We start from the raw sequence: 24,030 nt of genomic DNA on the forward strand, positions 1-24,030 counted from the left end.
CCACTGTGCAAACTTTCTCTAGTATAGTCATATTATGCAAACATGTCATTAAGCCAGAGACTGATGGGGCTGTCACCCCGGTTATGTGTAGTGTCTGACCCTTGCTGCATATGATGACTTATGTACAGGGTCAACCTATTCATACAGATATGCGCTTTGATATTCAAACTTTCAGTGTACCAGTAAATGAGCATTAAATCATTGAAAAATAAAATCATGGCAAATTACAATCTGGGGGATATTTGAAAATGAAATACAGAAAAGAAGTATATGCAAATTAGCTTCAGAGCACTTAAGAAGGGTTCACCGTTAGTACTAACTCTGGCATTTGTAAAATTGCCCCTCTTTTCCCTCAAAACCAGGGTACCTATAATCTCTCCCATTGCTACCTTTAGCACATTAAGGCTACCAGTTCTAGGCAAGTGAAGCCTAGATTAGGGATTGGAGGAGAATAAGCTATCTTAATTTTCAATATTTCTTAAATCCGTGAGTGTCTAGGATTAAGAATAACTAGAATGTGTGGAAAGTAACCTATTAGGAGAAAGATGCTATCAGGCAATGATGTCTAAGTCCAGGTATCCAGTTCAATGAGTATGACTGAGAAAAGAAACTATTCAGTGATACACAAAACCAGAGGGAAAAGGGAGCAATGTTGGTAACCAGGCTAATAGCGAAAGTGCTGAAAACAAATAGGTATTCCATAGCTTTATTTATTGGCTTAGGAAAGCTTGTGTGGGGATAAGCTTGCTTAGTGTAAAGTTTCAGGACCAGTGCAAAAAAATCTCCTGAATGAGAATGTAGAGCCCTCTAAATCCAGGGTCTAAAGCTGTTTTTGCATACACTGTGCTGTTTCATCTCTCTCTTTTTCTTTTAATCTGTTGGCTTTTTAGATGTTTTAACTGAAACATTGTAATTGTACATATTTATGGGGCACAATTTGACATTGTAATATAATACACATATATGTTTTACAGTGATGATCAAATCAGGGTGCTTGGCATATCCATTGTCTCGTGCAGTTTTCATTTCTATGTGGTGAGAACATTCAAAAGCCTCTTTCCTAGCTATTTTTTAATATATAATACCTTACTAGTAACCATAGTCACCCTACTGTGCAATAAAACACCAAACCTTATTCCTCCTATCGAACTGGAACCTTGTACCTGTTGACCAATCTTTCCCTCTCTTCCCTCCCCATTCCCTCCTCAGTCTCTGATAAATCCTTTATGCTATACTTCCATAATATCAACTTCCACATGTAAGTAAGATCATGTGGTATTTGTCTTTCTGTTTCTGGCTTAGTTCACTTAACATGATGTCCTCCAGGTTCATTCATGTTGTCACAAATGACAGGATTTCATTTTGTATGGCTGAATGGTATTCCATTGTATATATACACTCATTTTCTTTACGGATTCATCTGTTGTTGGGGTCTTAGGTTGATTCTCATCACATCTCTTCCTGTGTGTCCTGCTCCAGTGACTTCACAAGCTGTTCAGATTAAAATGTGTTTCCTCCTCCACAGATATAAAGGCTATAACATTTTATTTGTTAAGCTCTCTCACACTTTTATTTTTATAATGTGATAGTTCATGCATGCATACAAAAAAGTAACATGAATATAAATTATGAAATACTACGATGAAATGAAAAACCATGAGCCTATCCCCAGACTGTTTAAGAATTTGAACATAACTAATATGATACTATTTCATCTACTTGAGTGTGCCTTTTCTAATCCACTCCTTGTGTACTCTCCAGAAGTAACTATCACTCTGAATATTTTGTTTATAGTTCTCTTTCTTAAAAATCAGCTTACTGAGTTATAATTAATATACATTGAAATGAACCATCATAACTATATGATTCAATGATTTTTGACAAACATACACACTGATGTAAATGCAATCACTGTCATGATCTAGAACATTTTCATCATCTCAACGGGTTTCCTTGTGTGCCTTCCCAGTCACCCCAAACCTCCCAGAACTAGGTATCTCTCCAACTGCTCTCTATAGATTTGATTTGCCTTTTCTAGAATTTCCTATAAATTGAAACATATAATATTTACTCTTTTGTTTCTAAGTTCTTTCTTTTGGCATAATATTTTTGAGATTCATCCATGTAGTATGAATAAAGCTGCTATAAACATTCATGTACAAAATTTTGGGTGACAATTCCAGGGTGGAATTATTGAGTGAGAATATGCCTATCTTTTCAAGAAACTTAAATTACTTCCCTACTTGATGTTTACTATTTTACATTCCCACCAGCAGTCTGAATTCCAGTTTCTCCATATCCTCTCCAACTCCTTTTCTAAAGCCAATTCAATGCATGTGTAGAGATATCTTATGAGTTTAATTTGCATTTCTTGGCGGCCAATGAAGCTAAACATTTCTCATGTGTTTATTAGCCCTTTGTATATTTTCTTCCTTGAAATGTCTCTTCATGTTATTTTCCTATTTATTCATAAAGCTGCTTGTCCAATTTTTGTCAAAAATCAAAAACAAAAAGGAGATCAGAATTATCTAATTTTGGTGAAGCCCAATTTATCCTTTTTTCTTGCATGGTTAATGCTTTTTTTTTTTTTTTTTTTTTGAGATAGGGTCTCACTTTGTGACCCAGGCTGGAGTGCAGTGGTATGATCATGTCTCACTTCAGCCTCGACTTCCCAAGCTCAAGCGATCCTCCTCTTAGCCTTCTGAGTGGCTAGGACTACAGGAGTGCACTATCATACTCGGCTAATTTTTAAATTATTATCTTATTAGAGACGACATTGTGTGTAGTAAAGACAAATCTATATCCAGAGTAAGTGTCTATTCCATTAAGGACAAAACACTACCCCTTCCATGATGGAAGTGGTCCCATGTAATCAACCTGCCACCTGGTAGCTGGCTGATTACTCTGGGAAGTAGTGTCATATTAGGGACTCAGCATGGTCTCCACTGCTGGCATATTAGGCACTCCAAGGCGGCTGTAGCCAGGTTGCCCTTGGAGAGTGCAAGTTCATGATGCTGAGCCCCTGCATTAACTCCATCTTTCCACCATGGCCTCTTTGTTCATGATCCCATTGGGCCACAACAGGGGTGGCTGGGGAAGTGGGCTGACCCACTTCCACAGAATGGGTCATTTTATCCACTTGATTATTAAAGTCCTCCTCTGCTGAGGTCACCCTTTGGTGAGCATTTACGTGGAACCCAAATATCTTTGCATCTATTTTGCTCATTCAAAGAGGTCTATCTACATATCCCTTCCCCAAATTTCCTTATTCACCAATTTTCCAGTCACCTTTCTTTCAAGTCTCTGACCATCCAGCCAAACTATTGCCCACAGTCCATGAATTGGTATAGAATTGCACTTCAGGTCATCTCTCCTTCAAGCAATAGTGCACAACTGGGTGCACTGCTTTACGTTCTGCTGACTGAAGATTTTTTTTCAGCACTGTCTTTTAGGAATGTCTCAGGAAGGTGCTGCAGCTGTCCACTTTCACGTGGTGACTGCATATCATGTAGAACCATCTATAAATCAGGCCAGAGAGTCTTCTCCTCCTCTGTCAACTGATTGGAGGGAACTCCCCATGAAGCCACAGGTGCAGGCTGGGAGAGAGAAGGCAGTGTAGCAGGAGTGGAGATTGGGGATATTTTAACCACCTCTTCATGTAGTATCACTGAGGTACGGGGTCCCTAAATTATTTTCAGATTTATTTCCCATCCTCTGAAACAAAAATGCCTTACCAATAAGTCTAGAGCGGCTGCTACTTCTCACACACTAGATTCAATCAGCATAATGTCATCAATGTAATGGACCAGTGTTATATCTTGAGGAAGAGACAGACACTCAAAATCTCTGTGAAGTACGTCATGATATAGGGCTGGAAAACTGAAATGCTCCTAAGATAGGACAGTGAAAGTGTAGTGCTAGCCTTGCCAGCTGAAAGCAAACTGTTTCTGGTGAGCCTTATTGACAGAGATGGAGAAAAGGGCATTTTCCAGATCAGTAGCTATATACCAGGTATGAGGGGATGTGTTAATTTGCTCAAGCAATGAAACCACATCTGGTACAGCAGCTGCAATTCATGTCACCTCATGGTTCAGCTTATGATAATCCACTGGCATTCTCCAGGACCCATCTGTCTTCTGCACAGGCCAAATAGGTGAGTTAAATAGAATTGTAGGAATCACTACCCCTGCATCCTTAATGGTGTCACTAATCTCTGCAATTCTTCCAAGAATGCAGTCTTGCTTTTAACTTACTATTTTTCTAGGTGGAGGCAGTACTACTGGATTCTACATGGACTTTACCATCATAGTAGCCCTAATTCCACAGGTCAGAGAAACAATGTAGGGTCTTTGTCAGCTGCTGAGTGTATCTATTTCAACTATGCATTCTGGAGCTGGGGTTATAACCACAGGATGGGTTCAGGGACCCATTGGGCCCAATGTGAGACAGACCTCAGCTAAAATTCCATTGATCACCTGAACTTCATAAGCTCCTACCCTGACTTCTGGAGCACAGTGATGTTTTGGGTCTTCTTTACTCAGAATGAATTAGGGCTGGTATCCAATAGTCCCCAAGAAGTCTCAATATTTTATTTTCCCCAATGCACAATTATCCTGGAAAAAGCTATAGATCCCTTTGGAGAGGCTTTGGAGAAAGATTAGTAACAAATTTTTGGTATTGTACTAGTGTTCTTCCTCTAAAGGACCTGCCCTTTCCTTCATTCAGGAGGTTCTAGCTTTGTAAATTGGCTCAAATCTAGAAGTTGATTGAGGACTGTGACTCTCTGTTTCTATGATTTAGGTTAGACTGTTGTTTGCTTGACCTAAAATGTTTCTGTTTATATAGATCAATAAGAAATTAGTAGGCTTCCTATTTCAATTCCAGAAATACATGATGATCTAGTCAGTGTCATAGGTCTCTGTGAGTCAGATTATTCTGATGGTTGCTTTGACTTTGTTGTCCACTTTGGTAACCTACATAGCCTTTGGCAGTTGAATGCTATCACTTGGCCCTGCCATCCTGGGATCCAGTTACTCCTATTGCATTTTAATTTCCCAATTCAGTGACTGCAATTTCCACTGTAAGGCCAGCCTACAGAGAAGAGTGGTGACAGAGTTTTTCAGATGCCAGGGCTCCCCTCAGAAACTTATTTCTCACAGCTAATGATAAAATGTGTGTCTTCTGAACTATTCTAGTGTGTGTAAGTAGGTCTTAAATGATAAAACCTCTTTAACAGTCCTCTCTCCCTAAGTCGTTGAATCCCTTCTTCTACATTAAACCAAGGCAGTGTGTGCCACCTCACTCTTTGTGGGCCACCTTTTGTTCCATGTTTTGTCCTACTAACCAAACAAACTGCAAGAGCCCTTTTCACCTTCATGAGCTGCAACATTAAAGAAAGAATATATACTTTACAAGCCCATATCAATAAATTCTGCCTAATCAAACTTAAGTTCTTTTCATCATTATCTTATACCTTTAGTATTCATTCCCACATGTGTTCCCTAGATTTCTGTCTGTTTGAATTAGAAAAACTCAAGCAGTTCTTTTGGAGTGTAGTGTGACCTTCTCATGGGTCACAATTTATATCTCACCTTTAGAGGCTTGTTGCAATGTGAGTATAGTTATAGATCTAGAATCAAAGAAAAGATAGGAGTGGGTCCTGAGGAGAATTGGCATTGTCTTTCATGACTCTGGGGAGGCCTTACAGTTTCCTCAGGCAATGCAAGGTTAGTCCCTCAGATGGAATAGAGAGGCCAATACCTCTGGGGTGTGGATGCCACTCTGCCAGGTGTGGTTAGGCTTCCTTAGAGTTTTCTCACACATCCCCATCCTAACTTACAGGATCTCATCATTTCCCAATCAATGCCTGCCCTTTAATGGTAGATACGCTGAAGTTCCGGGGGGTTAAATTGCTTTGTAGTTTAGACAGTTGCACAATTAAGATCCAGCATTTGATTTTCAGCAATCTCAACTCTGTAGCTACAGGAGATAAGGGTCTCCCTTCAGAGCACATATAAAAGTTTTCAGGTGATTCATGTGGTAATTGAGCTGTGAATTCAAATCCCTGAGCTCATCTTTTTCTTTCACCACTTTGTCCAGTAGTATTGAGTAACCAGCTAACCTCATTTTATTTGCTAGTTTTCCAAAAATGTTTGAAAGTATCATAAACATAGTCACTCAGCTTCTTGCTTCTTATGGGTGGTTGATTAGGAATATCTAATGTGGATATTTTTGTATCTTTATTACCAATTCAAGCCATGAACACACAGTGCTATCTTTATTATTGTAAATAAAGTTACCAGCATTTTATATCTAATCAGATTATAGAGCCAATTTCAGAAACCCCATAACCAATTCAGAAAATTTATCCTTAAAATTCCGTTCCTCTAGAATCTCTTTCAGTACCAAAATCTGTATTTTGTCAGAGTTCTTCAGAGAAACAGAACAAATGGTGTGTGTGTGTGTGTGTGTGTGTGTGTTATAATGTATTTAAGTAGTTGGTACACACAATTATGGAGGCTGGGAATCTGCTTTGTGCAATGTGGAGACACAGGAAAGGTGGTGGTGTAGTTCCAGACTATGTCTGATGGCCTGAGAACTAGACCTGATATTGTAAGTTCTGATACAACTCTGAAGGCCTGAGAATCAGGGGCACCAAGTATAAGTCCCAGTCCAAGGGCAGAAGAAGATCAATGTTCATCTCATGCAGTCATGTAGACAGTAAATGCTCGCTTCTTTTGTGTTTTTCTTCTATTCAGGCACTCAGCAGATTAGATGATGCCCACCTACACTGGGAAGTGCAACATGCTTTACTCAGTCTACTGATACAAATGCTAACTCATCTGGAAACATCTTCACAGACACACATAGAAACAATGTTTAACCAAATATATGGACACCACATGACTCAGTGAAATGAACATATAGAATTAACCATCAAAGGTAGTTTCAGGGAAAGTATTAAGGAGGAGAAAAATAACCAAGACAGAGCTCAACCAGAGGAATCTTGGTAGGCAGCATAAGGTGGGGTCCAGAGGCAATCATAACTTAGTTGAAAATTCCCATAGTAGAGTAGTTAAAAGTGCGATTATCACTTCTAGTTTATTATCATTGCAACTTTATTAGCTCTTCCTCATGTTCCATTTTCTTCCAGAACCCAGAAGAAGGTTTATATTTGGCTTCTCCCTCAACCATTTCACAGTATAACTCAAATTAACCTTAGATGGAGGAAGGGAAGAAATGAGGAGTAAGTGGAGGAGAAGGAGTGATAAATTCCACAAGACCAGGGAACTGAGTGGTTCTGGGTTCTATGTGGAGTAACAACTTGAGTCTCATATCCTTGCAATGCCCTAGGAAGACATTGGGACCTCAGAAGGGAGTACCTCTAGGGTGCATCTAGAAAATGTAGACGCCATGGTGTCAAACCCAATAGTCAATTTATCTTATTTGGTCCATCAACAGTCAATACATATCTCCTTCTTGAAACACTTTCTTCATTGGTTTTAAAGATACAAGTCTCATGCTTACTCCTACTTCACTGTCTTCTACACCTGTGATGGACAGGTCTTATGTCCCCTCAAGTGCCCACATGTCTTAGCTTTTCTACCTGTAATTTTCACTGGTACTCAGGAGTTCACTCAGCCCATACACAAGGTTTAACACCAGCAGGAGCAACTCTCAATCAATGGGGTATGAGATTTGGTAGATAAATACTTCAGCTTACTCATTCCTTGGTGATAATATTTTGAAATAACTTTTATACAGTGCCTCAGAAGACCCCCAGAGAGATGGAGACTCAGTTGCCCCCAGCAGTAACCAACTCATTAATGCTCACTTTATTGGGTTTTATTTCTTTCCTACTAACCTTCCTCAGTCTCTCACAAGTGTTTCCTGAAATTATCACCTAATAAAAAATCTGCACCTAAGTCCTTGTTTCAAGGGAATGTAAGCTAAATGTTGGATTAAATGTCGGTTCTCTGAGGCTCTGTTCTTGGATCTCCTCTCCTTTTCTGTCTCACTCATTTTCTTGGGACTGAAGTCCTGTAGTCTAATGGCTTTGAATACTATCTATGTGTAATGGTTTCCCAGATCATGTATCCAAGCCCAGACCACTCCTCTAAACTTGTACTTATTATCTCCACATGGAGATCTAATAGGTATCAGACTTAACATATCTAAACAGAGCTTCTGATAGCTCCTCTCACAAAAACCTGCTCCTCTGGAAGACTTACCACAGTTTAGTAAATTTGACATGTTTGAGGAAAGGAGAGAAAGCCCATGTGGTGGGAATGGGTTGTTAGAGGACAAGAATAGCATGAGATGAGGTTGGAGGAGTAGGCAGGGACCAGATCATGCACAGGCATTTAAGTCAAAGTAAGGAGTTTACATTTAACTCATGTGCAATGAGAAGCTCTCAAAGGCCCTTTAGCAGGGTTATAACCTGATTTAAGTTATATTTTAAGAGAGAAATGAGACATTGAGAATAATTAAAAGTTCATCAGGTAACAAAGTTGAAGAGAGCTTTTCCAGCAGAAGAAACAGGAAGCATGAATAGCTGTCAGTTCTGATTTGCCTATCTTCTATAGCCCACCTTCAGTAGACCTTTAATTGTTCTGTGTTTTAATGTGGAGGCCATGAGCTTTAAATGTCACCTTTGTAAAAGAATTATTGGGCATTTATACAACCAAGGCCACTCAAAAGTAGTATCTTGGAGTAACAGAAATAGAAATAGGCCTCTGCTTATAGGCCCTGGTCCTTATCTTTTGAGATCCATAAACATGATTTTATAAATGCAATGAGAGTCTATTCATTAGTAATAACTGGGTTTAGCTGCTCAGCCTTACAAAAAATTAGTGAATTATCATTTTATGAATTTAAAATAAATGTATTATCTGGGGTTCTTTTAGTTGGAAGTACAAAAACAAACATAAGTCAATAAAAAACTTCAAAAAAATTATTATGTACAATACAGCAGTTTGTCACAGAACCCAAGGCCAGGAATGCCATTTGACCCCAGGAAGAGACAAGAATGAGAAACCAAAAATACTTTCTGGGGTTTCTGTGTGTCTCATGTATGTTCCCCTCTGAGCATCTGTTTCATTCTTACTCATATATCTCTGCGGAAGGGCTTCCTCTGGTTCTCTGATCCATGTGGTAAAGCATTTTCTTCCCTTCTCTGAAGCGAGATTTCTCTACCTATTTTCGCCTGCTAGTTTTTAAATATTTATTAAGCAAATTGAGCTGCAATGGAACTGCGGGTTAGGATGCAGAAACACACTCCAGTGTCATTAGCAGTCATGGGATCCCATAGCCAGTATTCAAGAGTCTAGCTCTTTCTGTAGGCAATCTGTCTCACATTTCATATCTGAATAATGCAGAGTAAACATGTCAAGGATGCCCTAAACCTAATGAATGGACAAGTTTGTCAGCAAATAGTATCAGTTCCATGCATTTCTTTAGGGACTCTTTTCAGAGGACCCCATTATTCCATCATTTCAGCTTTACAATGTCACAAATTCATTCTCTCTTCAGTGTTTTTTCATCCTTCATTAAAACCTAGTGCTTTAAGAATGAATCCTCTAGGACAGGCAGTGACTTAGGGAATCACAGTTTTGCCTCTGGACTCCCAGCCGAGTGGTGGGCTCTCTCCCTCCCACTCTCCTCCTGTCCCACTGCACCCCTCCTCCCACTTTCTGTCTTTCTTTGATGGTTGAACTGTTTTGACAGAATTAATTGAGTAAGGAGCCAGAGACCAGTGTGGTTCTGGGTTAGAAACATAAACACACTGGTTAGAAGAAAAGCAAAAAAAAATGTCAGATTAGAAAGGCATGGCATTAAAGTTGGCTTATTAGAAGTGTGTTAGCCTGAAGTGCAGGAGCAGCAGAACTGTCTTTGGGTACACAGGCTGGAGCAGAAATAGACTGGGAGACAGTTGCACACCCAGAGGACAGCTTTTTACACATATGGTTGTATTTGCTGGAAGGTTCTCTTCTACCTAACCCTGTTTAAGAGACTGCTGTAGAGAATCTGACACAGCTGCTTCTCTGTGGGCAAAAAGAGCATATCACACAGACAGGCAATTGCTGAGACTGTGAAATCTGATTTATTAGATAAGTGTAAATGTGTAAATGTAGCCATATAATAAGTACTCAGCCTAGCCTCAGAGTCTAAAGTTGTCAATTTTTACAATCGAGTCTTGATTCTCTTATTTCTGTCTTGCCTCAAGCTTACAGGCCCCAAAGTCTCAGTCGATAAAGTGAAAGTGATATTTTTCGCTTTCACTTGGCATAAGAAACAACTTTAGCCCTCCCTGACCTGTTTCTGCCTCTTTCTTGACCTTTTCCCAGTAACCAATATATTTTTCTTTGAATAAAGTAAAATGTGTTTTTGACATTCCTCTTGTTAAATGTCAACCACGTTGGCAGGTTGTATAGGGATGGACAACAAAGATTTTTATTGGGGCAATCAGAGGATGAAACATCAATTTTTAAGGGTCATGAAAAGGTCTAGGATTATAGGACGCTGCTCTTCTCCTGAAAGAATTGTCTACCTACACTAAGAAATAACAGAATAGTGAGGTGCTGCTATCGTGGTCACCTGAAGCTTGAGGAAAAAAAAAAAGTAATCCAATCAAAAGAATTCTAAACTTTCCCCCAAGTTGCAAGAAATTGTTTACCCACATTTTCTTTCAAATGTTCCTTTCATTGTTTCATTCCTTTAATGTTTGCAGACATAGATCTTGCCTTAGTAATGGTCTGCACATCTGATCAAAGTGACAGGCCTGAGGATTCCAGGCAGCTTGAGAAGAGGCAGGAAAGGCCAGAACCAGTGTCAAAGGGTCAGGGTTGAGCGCAGGATACGTGGAAGCTCATCTTCCCCAGCAAGAGGGAACTCAACAGCTCACATCTACAGGCAGCAATGGGGGCTGCTTGTCCCTGAGAGTAAGGCATAAGCCCAGTGTTCAGACTCCTGAGGGGATGAGGGAGTAGTGGCTGAAGCTGAGCCCCAGAATGAGTATGAGGATAATCAGGGCTCAGGAGAACAAGCAGAGGGCAGGCAGGGCCAGTGGGGCCAGGTCAAGCATCAAGAACACCAGGATACTATCCTGTAAGGAGAAGAGGAAAATGCAGTAAGGATGGGTATAGTCCACAAAGGAATTATTCAGTTGAAACTCACATTAGCTAAGGGAGAAGACTGGGGCTCAACATAGGAAAAAGAGCTAAGCCATGTACGGATCCCACACTGATGTGAGCCAGGCCAGAACCTGGTGCAGTATCCCAGGGACTTACTCAACTAGCTCCATGTGAGTCACAAACAGCACTGACATCTATTAACATATCTTATCCTCACACAATCACAAAGTCTTTGAGGTAAACCGGACAAGTGTCTTTCTATTTTTACCCATGAAAACACTTAGGTTCTGAGGAGTTAAGTGACTAACATTACACAGCTTCAAAATAGCAGCAGCCTGGCTCAAACCCTAGCCGCCTGCAGCTGAATTTATTCTTCTCTGGGCACTAACTGCTTCCCACATTCCTTGGTCAACTATCAGTTCTTATCTAGTTCCAGAGTTAGTGGTTTAACCAAGTAGCCCCACATTGATTACACAACGGGGCTTCAGATGGGTGGCTCTTTTGAATCAGCCACCCAGCGGCTGCACTTGCATTTTCTAACCCAAATTGGGACAGGGCTTCTTCCTTCAATCCTTTGAAGAGGTCTACAGTTCAGGGCTGGTATTGTGGTCTCTCTGATAAGACTCTCTCATGGGCATTCTCAAAAAGCTCCCTACCGTAGTCCTACTCTCACAGACTAATTTAAAATTTAGGAGTGATGACAAATGGAATGAGGTAGAACCATCTTTCATAGTTTAACTTAAGTTTCAAGGTTAGGGTCATCTAAGAGAATAACCTTGGGTTGAGAGTAAAGATGGTTTATTATGGTTCTGCTATATGATTTGAAAGCAATTTTAATGATTTTGAAGAGTTGCTTATTTTCTCCGACTCTCACTTTATGTTTAATATGTTTAATATAAAAATGTTGATGAAATAATTTTCAGAACACCTCTTGTTTTTACATTCAATATCTGTATGTTCTCACGATCCATACCTACATAGTGTCAGCCCTACCTCTACCCACCAGCCCCAGGAATAAAACCTACCACAGGGCCTGGACTTCCAGCCATATCCCTGGAAGTACAGAGCGGGTGATGGCTATGAGCAGCTTCACGGCGCTTGTGGAAATACCCGTTTCCCCAGAGTACACCCCCATCATTTCCTCTTCCTTTATCATCCTCCTTGCCAGCCCTTATGAACTCCATCTGTAGAACTTACCTGAGCAGATGACAGCCACATCTTCCTGGTGGGTGCAGTCGTGAAACCCCCAAAATCTGTGCTGGCACTGCTCCAGGGACTGCTCCTCCCCTGAGCAACGAACATTATCCAGCCAGATGCGGCCAACCCCAGGGCCATAGCTTTTCCGGTCTTTGAAGGAGGGAGAGAGGGACTTCCCACAGCCCAGTTGCTTGCATACCACCTGGTCCTCCTTTTCTCCCCAATTATCATCACAGACAGAGCCCCATACGCCCTTGTGCAGCACCTCCAGTCGCCCAGAGCAGAGCTTGTCTCCTCCTACTAGTCTCAAGTCAAAGGGATCTGCAGGATGGGGGAGGAAGTCAGGGGTTGGAGACAGGAAGGGAAAGGAGAAAAAATAAGATCACTTATTTTTAAAATTTTTTCATTTTGTATTTTTTGTATGTTTTTTTTGAGACATCATCTCACTCTGTTGCCCAGGCTGGAGTGCAGTGGTGTAATCACCACTCACTGCAGCCTCAACCTTGAGGGCCCTAGTGATCCTCCCACCTCAGCCTCCTGAGTAGCTGGGACTACAGGTGCATGCCACAAAGCTCAGCTTTAGTTATTTATTTATTTTTTTTTAGGAGACAGGGTTCTCCGTATGTTGCTCAGGCTAGTCTCAAACTCTTGGGCTCAAGTGCTCCTCCCACCTTGGCTTCCCAAAGCGCTGGTGTTATAGGCATGAGTCACTGCACCTGGCCAAGAAGATCATCTACATCTTTACCAAGCCCCATCAGCACATTTGAAACTCTCCACATGTATTTCTGTGATTAGAGCTCCTTCTGTATCTCTCCATCAAGTTCTAACTGCTGTTGTCCAGGTCGATTTCCCTCACAAGGATCTTTTCACTTCCCCATCTATTTTATAAATCTAATATTTATAAATGACATTCTAAGAAGTTTTAAAAATTGAAGAACTTAACAGATGTATAGAAAGATGTACCTTGTTCTTATAATATAGAATTCAAAACAATAAGAGTTCATATTAATATAGTGCTTAATATTTAAAGCATTTTCAGATACAAAGTTGGGTATTATTATCTCCATTTCAAAAACAAAGGAATTAATTATCTGCCCAGTTAAATAAGTTTGCAATGGTCCTTTGGTGCGTTAGTAGCTCTTTGTAAATACTGTTTGAATGAGATTCCACATAATTAAATCCGTGAATAAACCTAGTCTCTGGACGCACAGGCATTACCTTCACATTCGACCCATGTGTCTTCATCATGGTTGCAAGTGTTCTTCCCCCAAGGCCCAGAAGGGCAATCCTGAAGGGTTGCTTCCCGTCCTGAGCATGACATCTGGCTCAGCCAGATGGGTTTTTGGCCATATCCATGCTTGTTGCAGCGTTTTTGAGTCAGTACAGCCCTCCCACATCCCAGCTGCCGGCACACCACTTTTGCGGCCCGGAGCCTCCAGCCTGTCTGGCACACGATATACCACTGGTTCTGGTGCTTCACTTCCACGCGTCCCTTGCAATGCCCAGGGCCATCAGCCAGCCTGATGCCCTCTGGGACTGGGGAGAAAGAGCTCTCTGGGTCTGAGGGAAAGAAAGAGAGTATGTCTGTTCCCTGCCAGAACATGGTCTTCTCAGTAAAGGCGGCCCAATGGACACATCTCTCAGTTCTTGGTGTTCGGTAGAAGGTATGATAAAGTGCTTAACACTGCCTTATAGATGCCTGCTGAAAGAATGAATGAGGGAATCAGTGAAGAAAATATAATTTCCAAATTCAAAGCTGAATCATTATCATTTCTGTAGCATTTTAATTTTTCAAATTGTTTTCACGTTCAACTTGTCATTTGATCCTCACAAGAGATCTTGTATAGACTTTTAAAAATAAATACAATAACATACAAGATATATCCAACACCAAATGCTTTTTGGTTCATTGTTGGCATTATGAACTAAATATCTCAGATTAGTGCTCCCAACCCTCAATCTTTCTAAAAAATAGGACTGAGTCTTCAATGTCAAGGCAAAAGGTGACTGTTTCCCTAGAAACAAATTCTGTGGAGAGACAAAGAGGAGCCATGGACTAGCTCCTCAGTCACATCGCTGTCTAATGAACAAAAGAGAAGAGACTACTCATACATAGAAAGCAAGTATATGGAGGGAAGTAAAGGAACACAGATCTGTTTGTCTATGTATCTTTCTATCATCTATCCACCTGTCTATTAGATTGTGTTAGTTTCCTATGAGTATCTCCTGTCTACCTGACTAGAAGATAAACTCCTGGAAAACTGAAACAATTTTTTAAAAAGCATACATTATACTTTGTGAGCTCATTTATTCCCCCATAACTCCAGGCCCGGCTCCAGTTACAGTATACTCTATTCAACAAATGTTTAGTGGTATGCATGTTGGCACGTGTGTAAATAGGAGAAACAAGTTCTCATATAGATTGAAACTAAGATAAAAGCATTTGCTCAACCAAGTAGGAATTGTAGTTCTAGGTGAGGATATTGTTTATCTCCAGCACTGACAATTAGGAAAGTATGAGATGTGGGGGGTGAGGGGCCAATTAGCCATTATATGAAAGTCTGTGGTGGGGAATGAAGACCAACAAGAGTGGCCATGAGGGGTATGGCAGCTGGCAAGTGGTCTGGGACCCCTGCCATACTCACTCTCACATGATGCCCCAGCATCTTCATCATGTGAACAATCATAAACTTCTTCTTGCTCACATTGAGCCAATGTATCTTCTGTTCCTGTGCAATTGACTGATTGGATGAGGACCTTTTGCTCTTTTTCTGCTGGTGGCTCATACAAAATACCACTGGGGGTTCCGTAGGCAGCTCCACAGCCCAGCTCCCAGCACACCACAGCCACGTCCTTAATGTCCCACTCGTCATCACACACGGTGCCCCACTGGCCTTTCTGTTCCACCTCCACCCGCCCTTCACAGCGGTGGGGGCCCCCCACCAGCCGCACTCCAGATGGAGACTCTGCAAAGAGACAGGTTGTTAGCTAGAGGCCTGAGAGGAGCTCAGAGGGTCCTTAGGCATGTACTCAGTCAATTTGGGACTCTTCCACCATTCAAATGGTGTAGAGTGTTGGGGAACTAGAAATGAGGGATCAGAAGAAAGAGGAAGGAAGAGGAGCTTCAGAACTCCGTCTCTGAGTTCTGGTTCTGCTACAGCCTTAATGGTATCTTGCCAAGAAATTCTACTTCAAGATACCTGGACATGACTGCTGGCATTTTCAGATTGAAGATTAAGGAAAAGAGGTTGGTTGAAGATCCAGCAGAGTTTTAGATTCTCTGGTGGTCAGAATCAGAAGGCCCTAAAGAGATCATAAAATCCACCCCATTATTTCATAGATGAGGAAAATCATCCTCATGAAAATTGTGGTTCTATGGCTACATTGTCCAAAAGTGGAAGCCCCAGGCCAGAACAGAGGTGTAAAGAGAGTATCTGTTGCATTTTTCTTCTTCATGACTCTGTCTCTCTCCATGGCAGCCGGATTGAGGCAGAGTGTGTACAATTTGGGCTGAACAGCCTATCTCTCACTCTCAGTGGCCAATCCATGCCCATACTTGCTGCTTCCTATGAAATTGTTCTTTGTTTGAGCGCCCACCTCAGGAGAAATACAGAGCACTGGGAAAGGGAAGAGTCAGAGTCTCAGAGCCCCAAGAGTCTGGTCTAATTCCAGGGACTAGAAGCATAAGAGAGGATCCATGGAGTCTCCAGATAACTTGTGAGAAATCTAGGACTTGGTTCAGTTTCATGACTAGAACTCTGGAAGTACAAAAGCTAACAGAGGTGGGGTGCAATGGCTCATGCCTGTAATCCTAGCACTTTGGGAGCTGAGGCAAATGGATTTCTTGAGGTCAGTTTAAGACCAGCCTGGACAACATGGTGAAACCGTGTCTCTACTAAAAAAAATAAATAAATGAATACAAATATTAGCCAGAAATCGCTTGAACTCAGGATTTGGAGGTTGTAGTGAGCTGAGATCACGCCATTGCACTCCAGCCTGGGCAACAGAGCAAGACTCCATCTCGAAAAAAGAGAAAAAAAGAAAAGACTAACAGAAATTTTCTTCCTTACACCAAGACATGCAAGGAGAGTAGAGATGGCTGTGTAGGGAGGCCAGGGAAGAGCCTATCAGACAGCAAGCATTTGTTAGGTGCGTACTACATTTCTGTTTTGTTTGTTTGTTTGTTTGTTAGTTAGTTAGTTAGTGATCTCAGAGAACAGTGATGAACAAGGGACATAGCATTGCTGCCCTCAAGAAGCTTATATTAAGCTTGGCAATCCTACCAAGCCTCCTGCAGCCTCAGAACAATAGAGCAGAGTCTGAATTTGCCATGATTACATGGAGAGAGACGGTTAGCTGAGAGAGTTCTGGTGCACCAGGTGAGACCACATTTGGACTGGAAGTCTATGGCCTATTGGAAGATGAACAGCTTAGTAGGGGCCAACATGGGCCACATGGGATGACCCAGATTGCATGCATGGATGGAACATGACTGCTGAGGACCAGATTTCCCATAGACTGCCTTGTCACAACTGCACACAAAGTCCTCAGAGTTTAGAATCAGTCCAAGAGAAGTAGTTCAGTGAGAAAACTCTAATCTGGCTAATTTTTCTTTTTCTTTTTCTTTTTTTTTTTTTTGAGACGGAGTCTCACTCTGTCGCCCAGGCTGGAGTGCAGTGATGCGATCTCGGCTCACTGCAAGCTCAGCCTCCTGGGTTCACACCATTCTCCTGCCTCAGCCTCCCAAGTAGCTGAGATTACAGGCGCCAGCCACCACGCCTGGCCAATTTTTTTGTATTTTTAGTAGAGACGGGGTTTCACTGTGTTAGCCAGGATGGTACCAATCTCCTGACCTCGTGATCCACCCACCTGGGCCTCCCAAAGTGCTGGGATTACAGGTGTGAGCCACTGCGCCCGGCCTAATCTGGCTAATTTTAAACTGCATCAGGAAGCTTGTGTTTAGTTAATGCATTTGTTGTTTTGTTTCTTTCCTTTGCTTAAATTTTTTTCAGAAAAAAATATAAAAATGGAGGCTAGAGATAGCAATTAAAAGTTAACCATAAAAAATAAGGCTTTTATATAAACCATAAAAAACTAAGACAAGTTTTTCATTTTCACACAACTGAGTTTAAGGCTTATAGATCTAGGTAAAAATATAATTTAAGAGCAGTTATCCAGAAATGTTTTTATCTTCATGAGTAGCATGAACCATAAATAATTTGGGGGTCATTGTATCTGACATTAGAGTTTGGATTGGCATTATTGTGTACTCCAGGAAATACTAGCTATCAGGATTAACAGGATATTTTCTTTCCTTGCTGATTGCAAAATTCTCAATTTTTCATCGATTTTCATTTTATATGGGGTAGAAGACTAAAATAGCCATGAGAAAGAAGAAATAAATAAAAAACAAAAAATAAGTAAACAAGAAATTCAGGGAAAGAAGAAACAAATAAAAAAACAAATTTTTTTTTTTAAAAAACAAGAAATTCAGCTTGAGGAAACAGAAGGGCTGAGAAAAGAATAATCTGAATATCAAGATGAGAACCCAGGAAGGTTGCATCTATCAGGGTATAGGATTCTCCACACCAATAGCAATGTTTCTGGCTGCCCCTCTGTGGTAAAGTCTCTATGATCAAACAGAAGGGGAGACCGGAGGGCTAATATACAAGAAACTGATAATCCACAACCTATAGCCTCCTTCTTCTATAAACTCATTCTCTCTGTGCACCCTTTCCTTGGGTTTATAATTTGTGCATTACCCAAAGACTCCCCAAGCAGGAAATCCAGCCTATACTCTGCTGGTCAAGCTATGTGCTGCAAGCAACAATGCATTTCTAATTCAAACAAAGATACCATTATCTTGGCAGGGGGACCTGGATATGCTGGAAACCAACAGGAAGAAACTAAAAGGAAGCTCATTTTTCAGGTATGCCCATAAGGCAGAGAAGTGCATTCTAGACCTGAAATGAACCTAGCTCTTACTTGGATGCTGGACAAGTGGCCACAGAAACCAAGTGGGGAGAGGTGCCCCCTGCCAGGATAAACCACCCAAACCCTTCTAAATTCTGGAGGTGGAAATCTGCCCACACAAGACTGAGTGGGTGAGGTAGGAAGCCAGAAAGGAAGTCTGCTGGGCCTGTTTTGAACCAGTCTTTCTCTGTGGCTGAAGAAGCTTCAAAATTTCCCCTCTCCTGAGCTTGAGGCCTCCCTCTCAGAAACCCCCAAAAATCTTACCTAGGAATCCAGGTCTGGTGCAAATGGCTGGGGAAGAAAGAAGGAAATGAGTGAGGTCAATTTCCAAGGCTTTATTCAAAGAACATGACTCTAGAAGGCCTTCACAGAACTGTGTGAGACAAGAGTGGTAGATGCAGAGCCTCCACTGTCAGTCCTGTTGGGACCTTCTTCTTCTGGGATGACCATCCTCCAAGGACAGAGGGACACTGGCTAGGAATCACAGAGATCAATTCTACCACAGCTAACTGGTTCAGCCTGCTTTCTTCACATGTGATGGTGGATAAATTGGTTTTCTATTCTAGTCAATTAGATTGATTGGTTATTACTGCCTGAAGTAAAAGTGTGGTGATACAGCCTCTTGGCTCAACAGGAAAGAGTGCTGGAGGCCACTGGGAAGATGCAATGGCCAGTGGAGGTAAAGATGCCATGGTGGGCAGTGCAGAAATTAGGGCAAAGGGGCAGGATATGCCTGTGTTCATTGGCACAGCATTTAGACCAGGTAAGCAAACTCTTACTGTAAAAGTCCAGACAGTAATATTTTCAGTTTTGTGGGCCATACAGTGTCTGTTGCAACCACTCAGCTCTGCCACTGTAGCCTGAGAACAGCCACATATATGTATGCAAATGAGGACAGCTCTGTTCCATTAAACCTTTATTTATTAGACACTGAAATTTAAATTTTTTGTCATTTTCATGTGTCATAAAATAGTATTTTTCGTTTGTTTTTTTCCTACCATTTAAAAATATAAACCTCATTATCAGCTTGCAGGCTGTTTTAGCTGATTTAGATGAATAGCTCAGGAAGTAGCTCTCTATGTAGTTCCAAACCTCCAGATTCCAGCACCAGCCTATCTTTAAAACATGCGGGTTTCTTCCTACAGGATCTCTGTATATTTGGACTCCTTTCTCCATAAGGTCCCTCCTAATGCTGTAGAGAGTCCTGGGCCCTGTAAACTCCAGGAGTCCCTGAGGCCTGTGCATTTTCAACTGCAAAACACCCACCACCCCCATCTTATAGGATTTTTCAGAAGGAGCAAATATCTTTGGACCTCCAGCCTACAGTTTTTCAGGCAGATTCAAGTAGTTCAGTGGTTTATCCTGGAATATTTTCTTTTCTTGGTTTCCAAATAACTTTTCATTACTCTCATTCCCTTAATCTTCAGAATGTGGCCACTCTCAGGCTCAATGAGGCCTTTTCTGCAACTGTGCAAAACTCAAGGTTATATTATACATATGGGAATCATTGCATAACCCCCAACCCAACATGTGTACATGTGAAGGAAAGTGAGCATGGCAAGCCTGATATGCAGGTGCAAACGTGATATAGCCAGTAAGTGACTTGGAAGCTCTGCAGTAGGGTGGGTAACTGCAGAAAGCACAGGCCAGAAAGGCTTCATGAAGCAGGTGGAAGTGCAGATGAGCCTGGGAGACCCTCATATCCATGAGGGGCAAGACTAGCTGTTGAATGATGTGGGGGATGCATGGATGTTTAAGATGTGGTCAGTACCTTACATTGGACATGAAAGTGTCCAGTTGAGAGGCTTGTGTGGGCTTTGGTGATGCACTAGATCATCAAGACATAAAAGTGGATGTGATTGATTAGCATAGGGATTTACCAGGCATTGTACGATGCTTTATATTAGTTATCTTATAAAAAAAAATACTCCTGAGGGTGGAGCCAAGATGGCTGAATAGAAACAGCTCCAGTCTACAGCTCCCAGCATGAGCGACGCAGAAGATGGGTGATTTCTGCATTTCCATCTGAGGTACCGGGTTCATCTCACTAGGGAGTGCCAGATGGTGGGTGCAGGAGAGTGGGTGCAGCGCACAGTATGCGAGCTGAAGCAGCGTGAGGCATTGCCTCCCTTGGGAAGCACAAGGGGTCAGGGAGTTCCCTTTCCTAGTCAAAGAAAGGGGTGACAGATGACACCTGGAAAATCGGGTCACTCCCACCCTAATACTGCGCTTTTCCAACGGGCTTAAAAAACGGCACACTAGGAGATTATATCCCGCACCTGGCTCAGAGGGTCCTACGCATATCTACAACTATCTGATCTTTGACAAACCTGACAAAAACAAGCAATGGGGAAAGGATTCCCTATTTAATAAATGGTGCTGGGAAAACTGCCTAGCCATATGTAGAAAGCTGAAATGGGATCCCTTCCCTACACCTTATACAAAAATTAATTCAAGATGGATTAAAGACTTACATGTTAGACCTAAAACCATAAAAACCCTAGAAGAAAACCTAGGCAATACCATTCAGGACATAGGCGTGGGCAAGGACTTCATGTCTAAAACACCAAAAGCAATGGCAACAAAAGCCAAAATTGACAAATGGGATCTAATTAAACTAAAGAGCTTCTGCACAGCAAAAGAAACCACCATCAGAGTGAACAGGCAACCTACAAAATGGGAGAAAATTTTCAAAACCTACTCATCTGACAAAGGGCTAATATCCAGAATCTACAATGAACTCAAACAAATTTGCAAGAAAAAAACAACCCCATCAAAAAGTGGGCAAAGGATATGAACAGACACTTCTCAAAAGAAGACATTTATGCAGCTAAAAAACACATGAAAAAATGCTCATCATCACTGGCCATCAGAGAAATGCAAATCAAAACCACAATGAGATACCATCTCACACCAGTTAAAATGGTGATCATTAAAAAGTCAGGAAACAACAGGTGCTGGAGGGGATGTGGAGAAATAGGAACACTTTTACACTGTTGCTGGGACTGTAAACTAGTTCGATCATTGTGGAAGTCAGTGTGGCGATTCCTCAGGGATCTAGAACTATAAATACCATTTGACCCAGCCATCACATTACTGGGTATATGCCCAAAGGATTATAAATCATGCTGCTATAAAGACACATGCACACATATGTTTATTGTGGCACTACTCACAATAGCAAAGACTTGGAACCCAACCCAAATGTCCAACAATGATAGACTGGATTAAGAAAATGTGGCACACATATACACCATGGAATACTATGCAGCCATAAAAAATGATGAGTTCGTGTCCTTTGTAGGGACATGGATGAAACTGGAAAACATCATTCTCAGTAAACTATCGCAAGGACAAAAAACCAAACACCGCATGTTCTCACTCATAGGTGGGAATTGAACAATGAGAACTCATGGACACAGGAAGGGGAACATCACGCTCCGGGGACTGTTGTGGGGTGGGGGGAGGGGGGAGGGACAGCATTAGGAGATACACCTAATGCTAAATGACGAGTTAATGGGTGCAGGAAATCAACATGGCACATGGATACATATGTAACAAACCTGCACATTGTGCACATGTACCCTAAAACCCTAAAGTATAATAAAAAAAAAAAAAAAAAGAAAAAAAAAAAGAAAATGTGGCACATATACACCATGGAATACTATGCAGCCATAAAAAATGAAGAGTTCATGTCCTTTGTAGGGACATGGATGAAGCTGGAAACCATCATTCTCAGCAAACTATCGCAAGGACAAAAAACCAAACAATGCACGTTCTCACTCATAGGTGGGAATTGAACAATGAGAACGCATGGACACAGGAAGGGGAACATCACACTTCGGGGACTGTTGTGGGGTGGGGGGAGGGGGGAGGTATAGCATTATGAGATATACCTAATGCTAGATGGCGAGTTGGTGGGTGCAGCACACCAACATAGCACATGTATACATATGTAACAAGCCTGCACGTTGTGCACATGTACCCTAAAACTTAAAGTATAATAATAATAAAATTTAAAAAAATACTCCTAAAAACCTCTGAGGAACATAATATTATCCTCACTTCATAGATGAGAGAGCAAGAGTTCAGAGAGGTATGGTAACCTACGAATTCACACCGCTAAGAAATCAAAATGGCAGGATTGAAATCCAGGTCTCCTTGGCTCCACAATCACCAGATTAACTAGATTAATCTCTAGATTACTCTAAGCAATGAGAAACTGAAGAAAATTAGAAAAACATTATATGAAACACTTTTCAGAGGAAACCAGACAATATGATCAATGAAAGGTGATTTTCTTGCAGTTCTGCTTCCTTTCCTGGCTCTACTTGCTGCTACCCGGTGCCCATTCATTTGTCTTCTTACCAATAGTACATTTAGGAACACTTATGTAAAAAGAGAAATGGGATAAACTATCATGACTCTGTCATTACAAATATAAGAAAATAGAAAAAAAATCTGTTAAAGTGACTTACAAATGTGTATGGATTAAGTGGCTTTTTAAGGATTAGAATAGTTACCAAATAGAAAGGAGGAAGAAGCTCATCCTTGAAAAACATCTAAATCTATTCCAGGTTGGCAGGGAGAAAGTTCTCCTAATCAAAGTTCCAGAAAACTCTGAAGCCTAAACCAACAGGTGCAGAGATACTCACCAAGGATCAAGGAGAATAGCAGAGCCATGACCAAGGCAGCTGAAGATGATGAGCTGAAATTTAAGGCTAGAAGTAGGTCCCTAAGCAGCAATATTTAGTTTTAGCTGCAAGTATGTTAAGAGGAGGGACAAAGACAGGTCCTGAGTGCAGTCAAAGCATCATCAGATGATCAGAAACCAATAGACTCGGTGGGGCAGAGCTGACAGAGCTGGACTTGCTGAAATCAGCATGTTCCAGAGGAAAGGAGGTGGCCAGAACTGGCAGAAAAATGCTGAAAACAAAACAGAAACAGGCTATCATGACTTGGTTCTGCTGTAAGTCCAGCTCCATCTGTCTCTGCTACAGCCCCTTTGCTATGTAAACAGAGGAAACACCTCCCACAAGGAAAGGCAGGTGCCAAAAATATGGCCATCTCTCAGTAGAAGACAAGGCAGTACTTAGTCTCCAAGGATGGTTTGCAAGGGAAGTAAGCCAATTTTGATTCCTTTTCCCCAGAGGGAAGTGCCCAGAAAATCTGGAAGCCAGAGGCCATAGGATAAATGCAGAGTTGCCCTTGGAGGCATATCCCATAAACCATAATCCAGGATCATGGTGCCAATCTCCACATATAGGCCTGGCTTTATTGTCTTCAAACCTGCTTTCTCAGTGCTAAGCAGAGGGTCCAATATACAGATTTGTTATTTTTCTGTGCTTGTGCTGGTGTATGCCCATCTTTGGAAGCTGGATGGAAACAGATCCTTGAGGTGAGGGGCATCATAATAATTGAACTCAAGTTGTCTGTAGGTCTAAGACATGATGGACAGAGATGAAGCAGTAAGACCCTCTCAGGCCCCTCTGCTTTGCTGTATTCATGAGCTATTCTACTCCAGATTGATCAAGCAATCAATTTTGTATGCTGACATAATCCCTGCATTCCAAGCAGGGTAATTGTTGCTCTACAGTGATAATTTTTGCTTCTTTATAATATTCAGGTGACTGAGCAGAAAGCTTGGTTCATTGTAGGCATTCATTTTTAATCCTGCATTTCTTCATTTACTTAATATTGTATTCAATGAAAAGTTTTTAGCACTCAT

The 24,030-nt window shown here is 41.4% G+C and overlaps 1 protein-coding gene across 1 annotated transcript; it reads right to left on the reverse strand.

Annotated features, from left to right (window-relative positions):
• Nucleotides 1–6,255: 6,255 nt before the first annotated feature.
• Nucleotides 6,256–23,092, reverse strand: CD5L (CD5 molecule like). The gene is made up of 6 exons (XM_063628131.1): nucleotides 22,958–23,092; nucleotides 18,567–18,593; nucleotides 14,975–15,295; nucleotides 13,548–13,889; nucleotides 12,330–12,650; nucleotides 6,256–6,790 (listed from the first exon to the last, which is right to left on the reverse strand). The coding sequence occupies exons 1-6, from the start codon at nucleotides 22,983–22,985 to the stop codon at nucleotides 6,786–6,788; spliced, it is 1,044 nt and encodes a 347-aa protein (XP_063484201.1). The 5' UTR covers nucleotides 22,986–23,092; the 3' UTR covers nucleotides 6,256–6,785.
• Between the last annotated feature and the right edge of the window lie 938 nt (nucleotides 23,093–24,030).

The sequence above is a fragment of the Symphalangus syndactylus genome, chromosome 12 (genome assembly GCF_028878055.3).
Source record: "Symphalangus syndactylus isolate Jambi chromosome 12, NHGRI_mSymSyn1-v2.1_pri, whole genome shotgun sequence".
In the NCBI taxonomy this organism is placed as follows: domain Eukaryota; kingdom Metazoa; phylum Chordata; class Mammalia; order Primates; family Hylobatidae; genus Symphalangus; species Symphalangus syndactylus.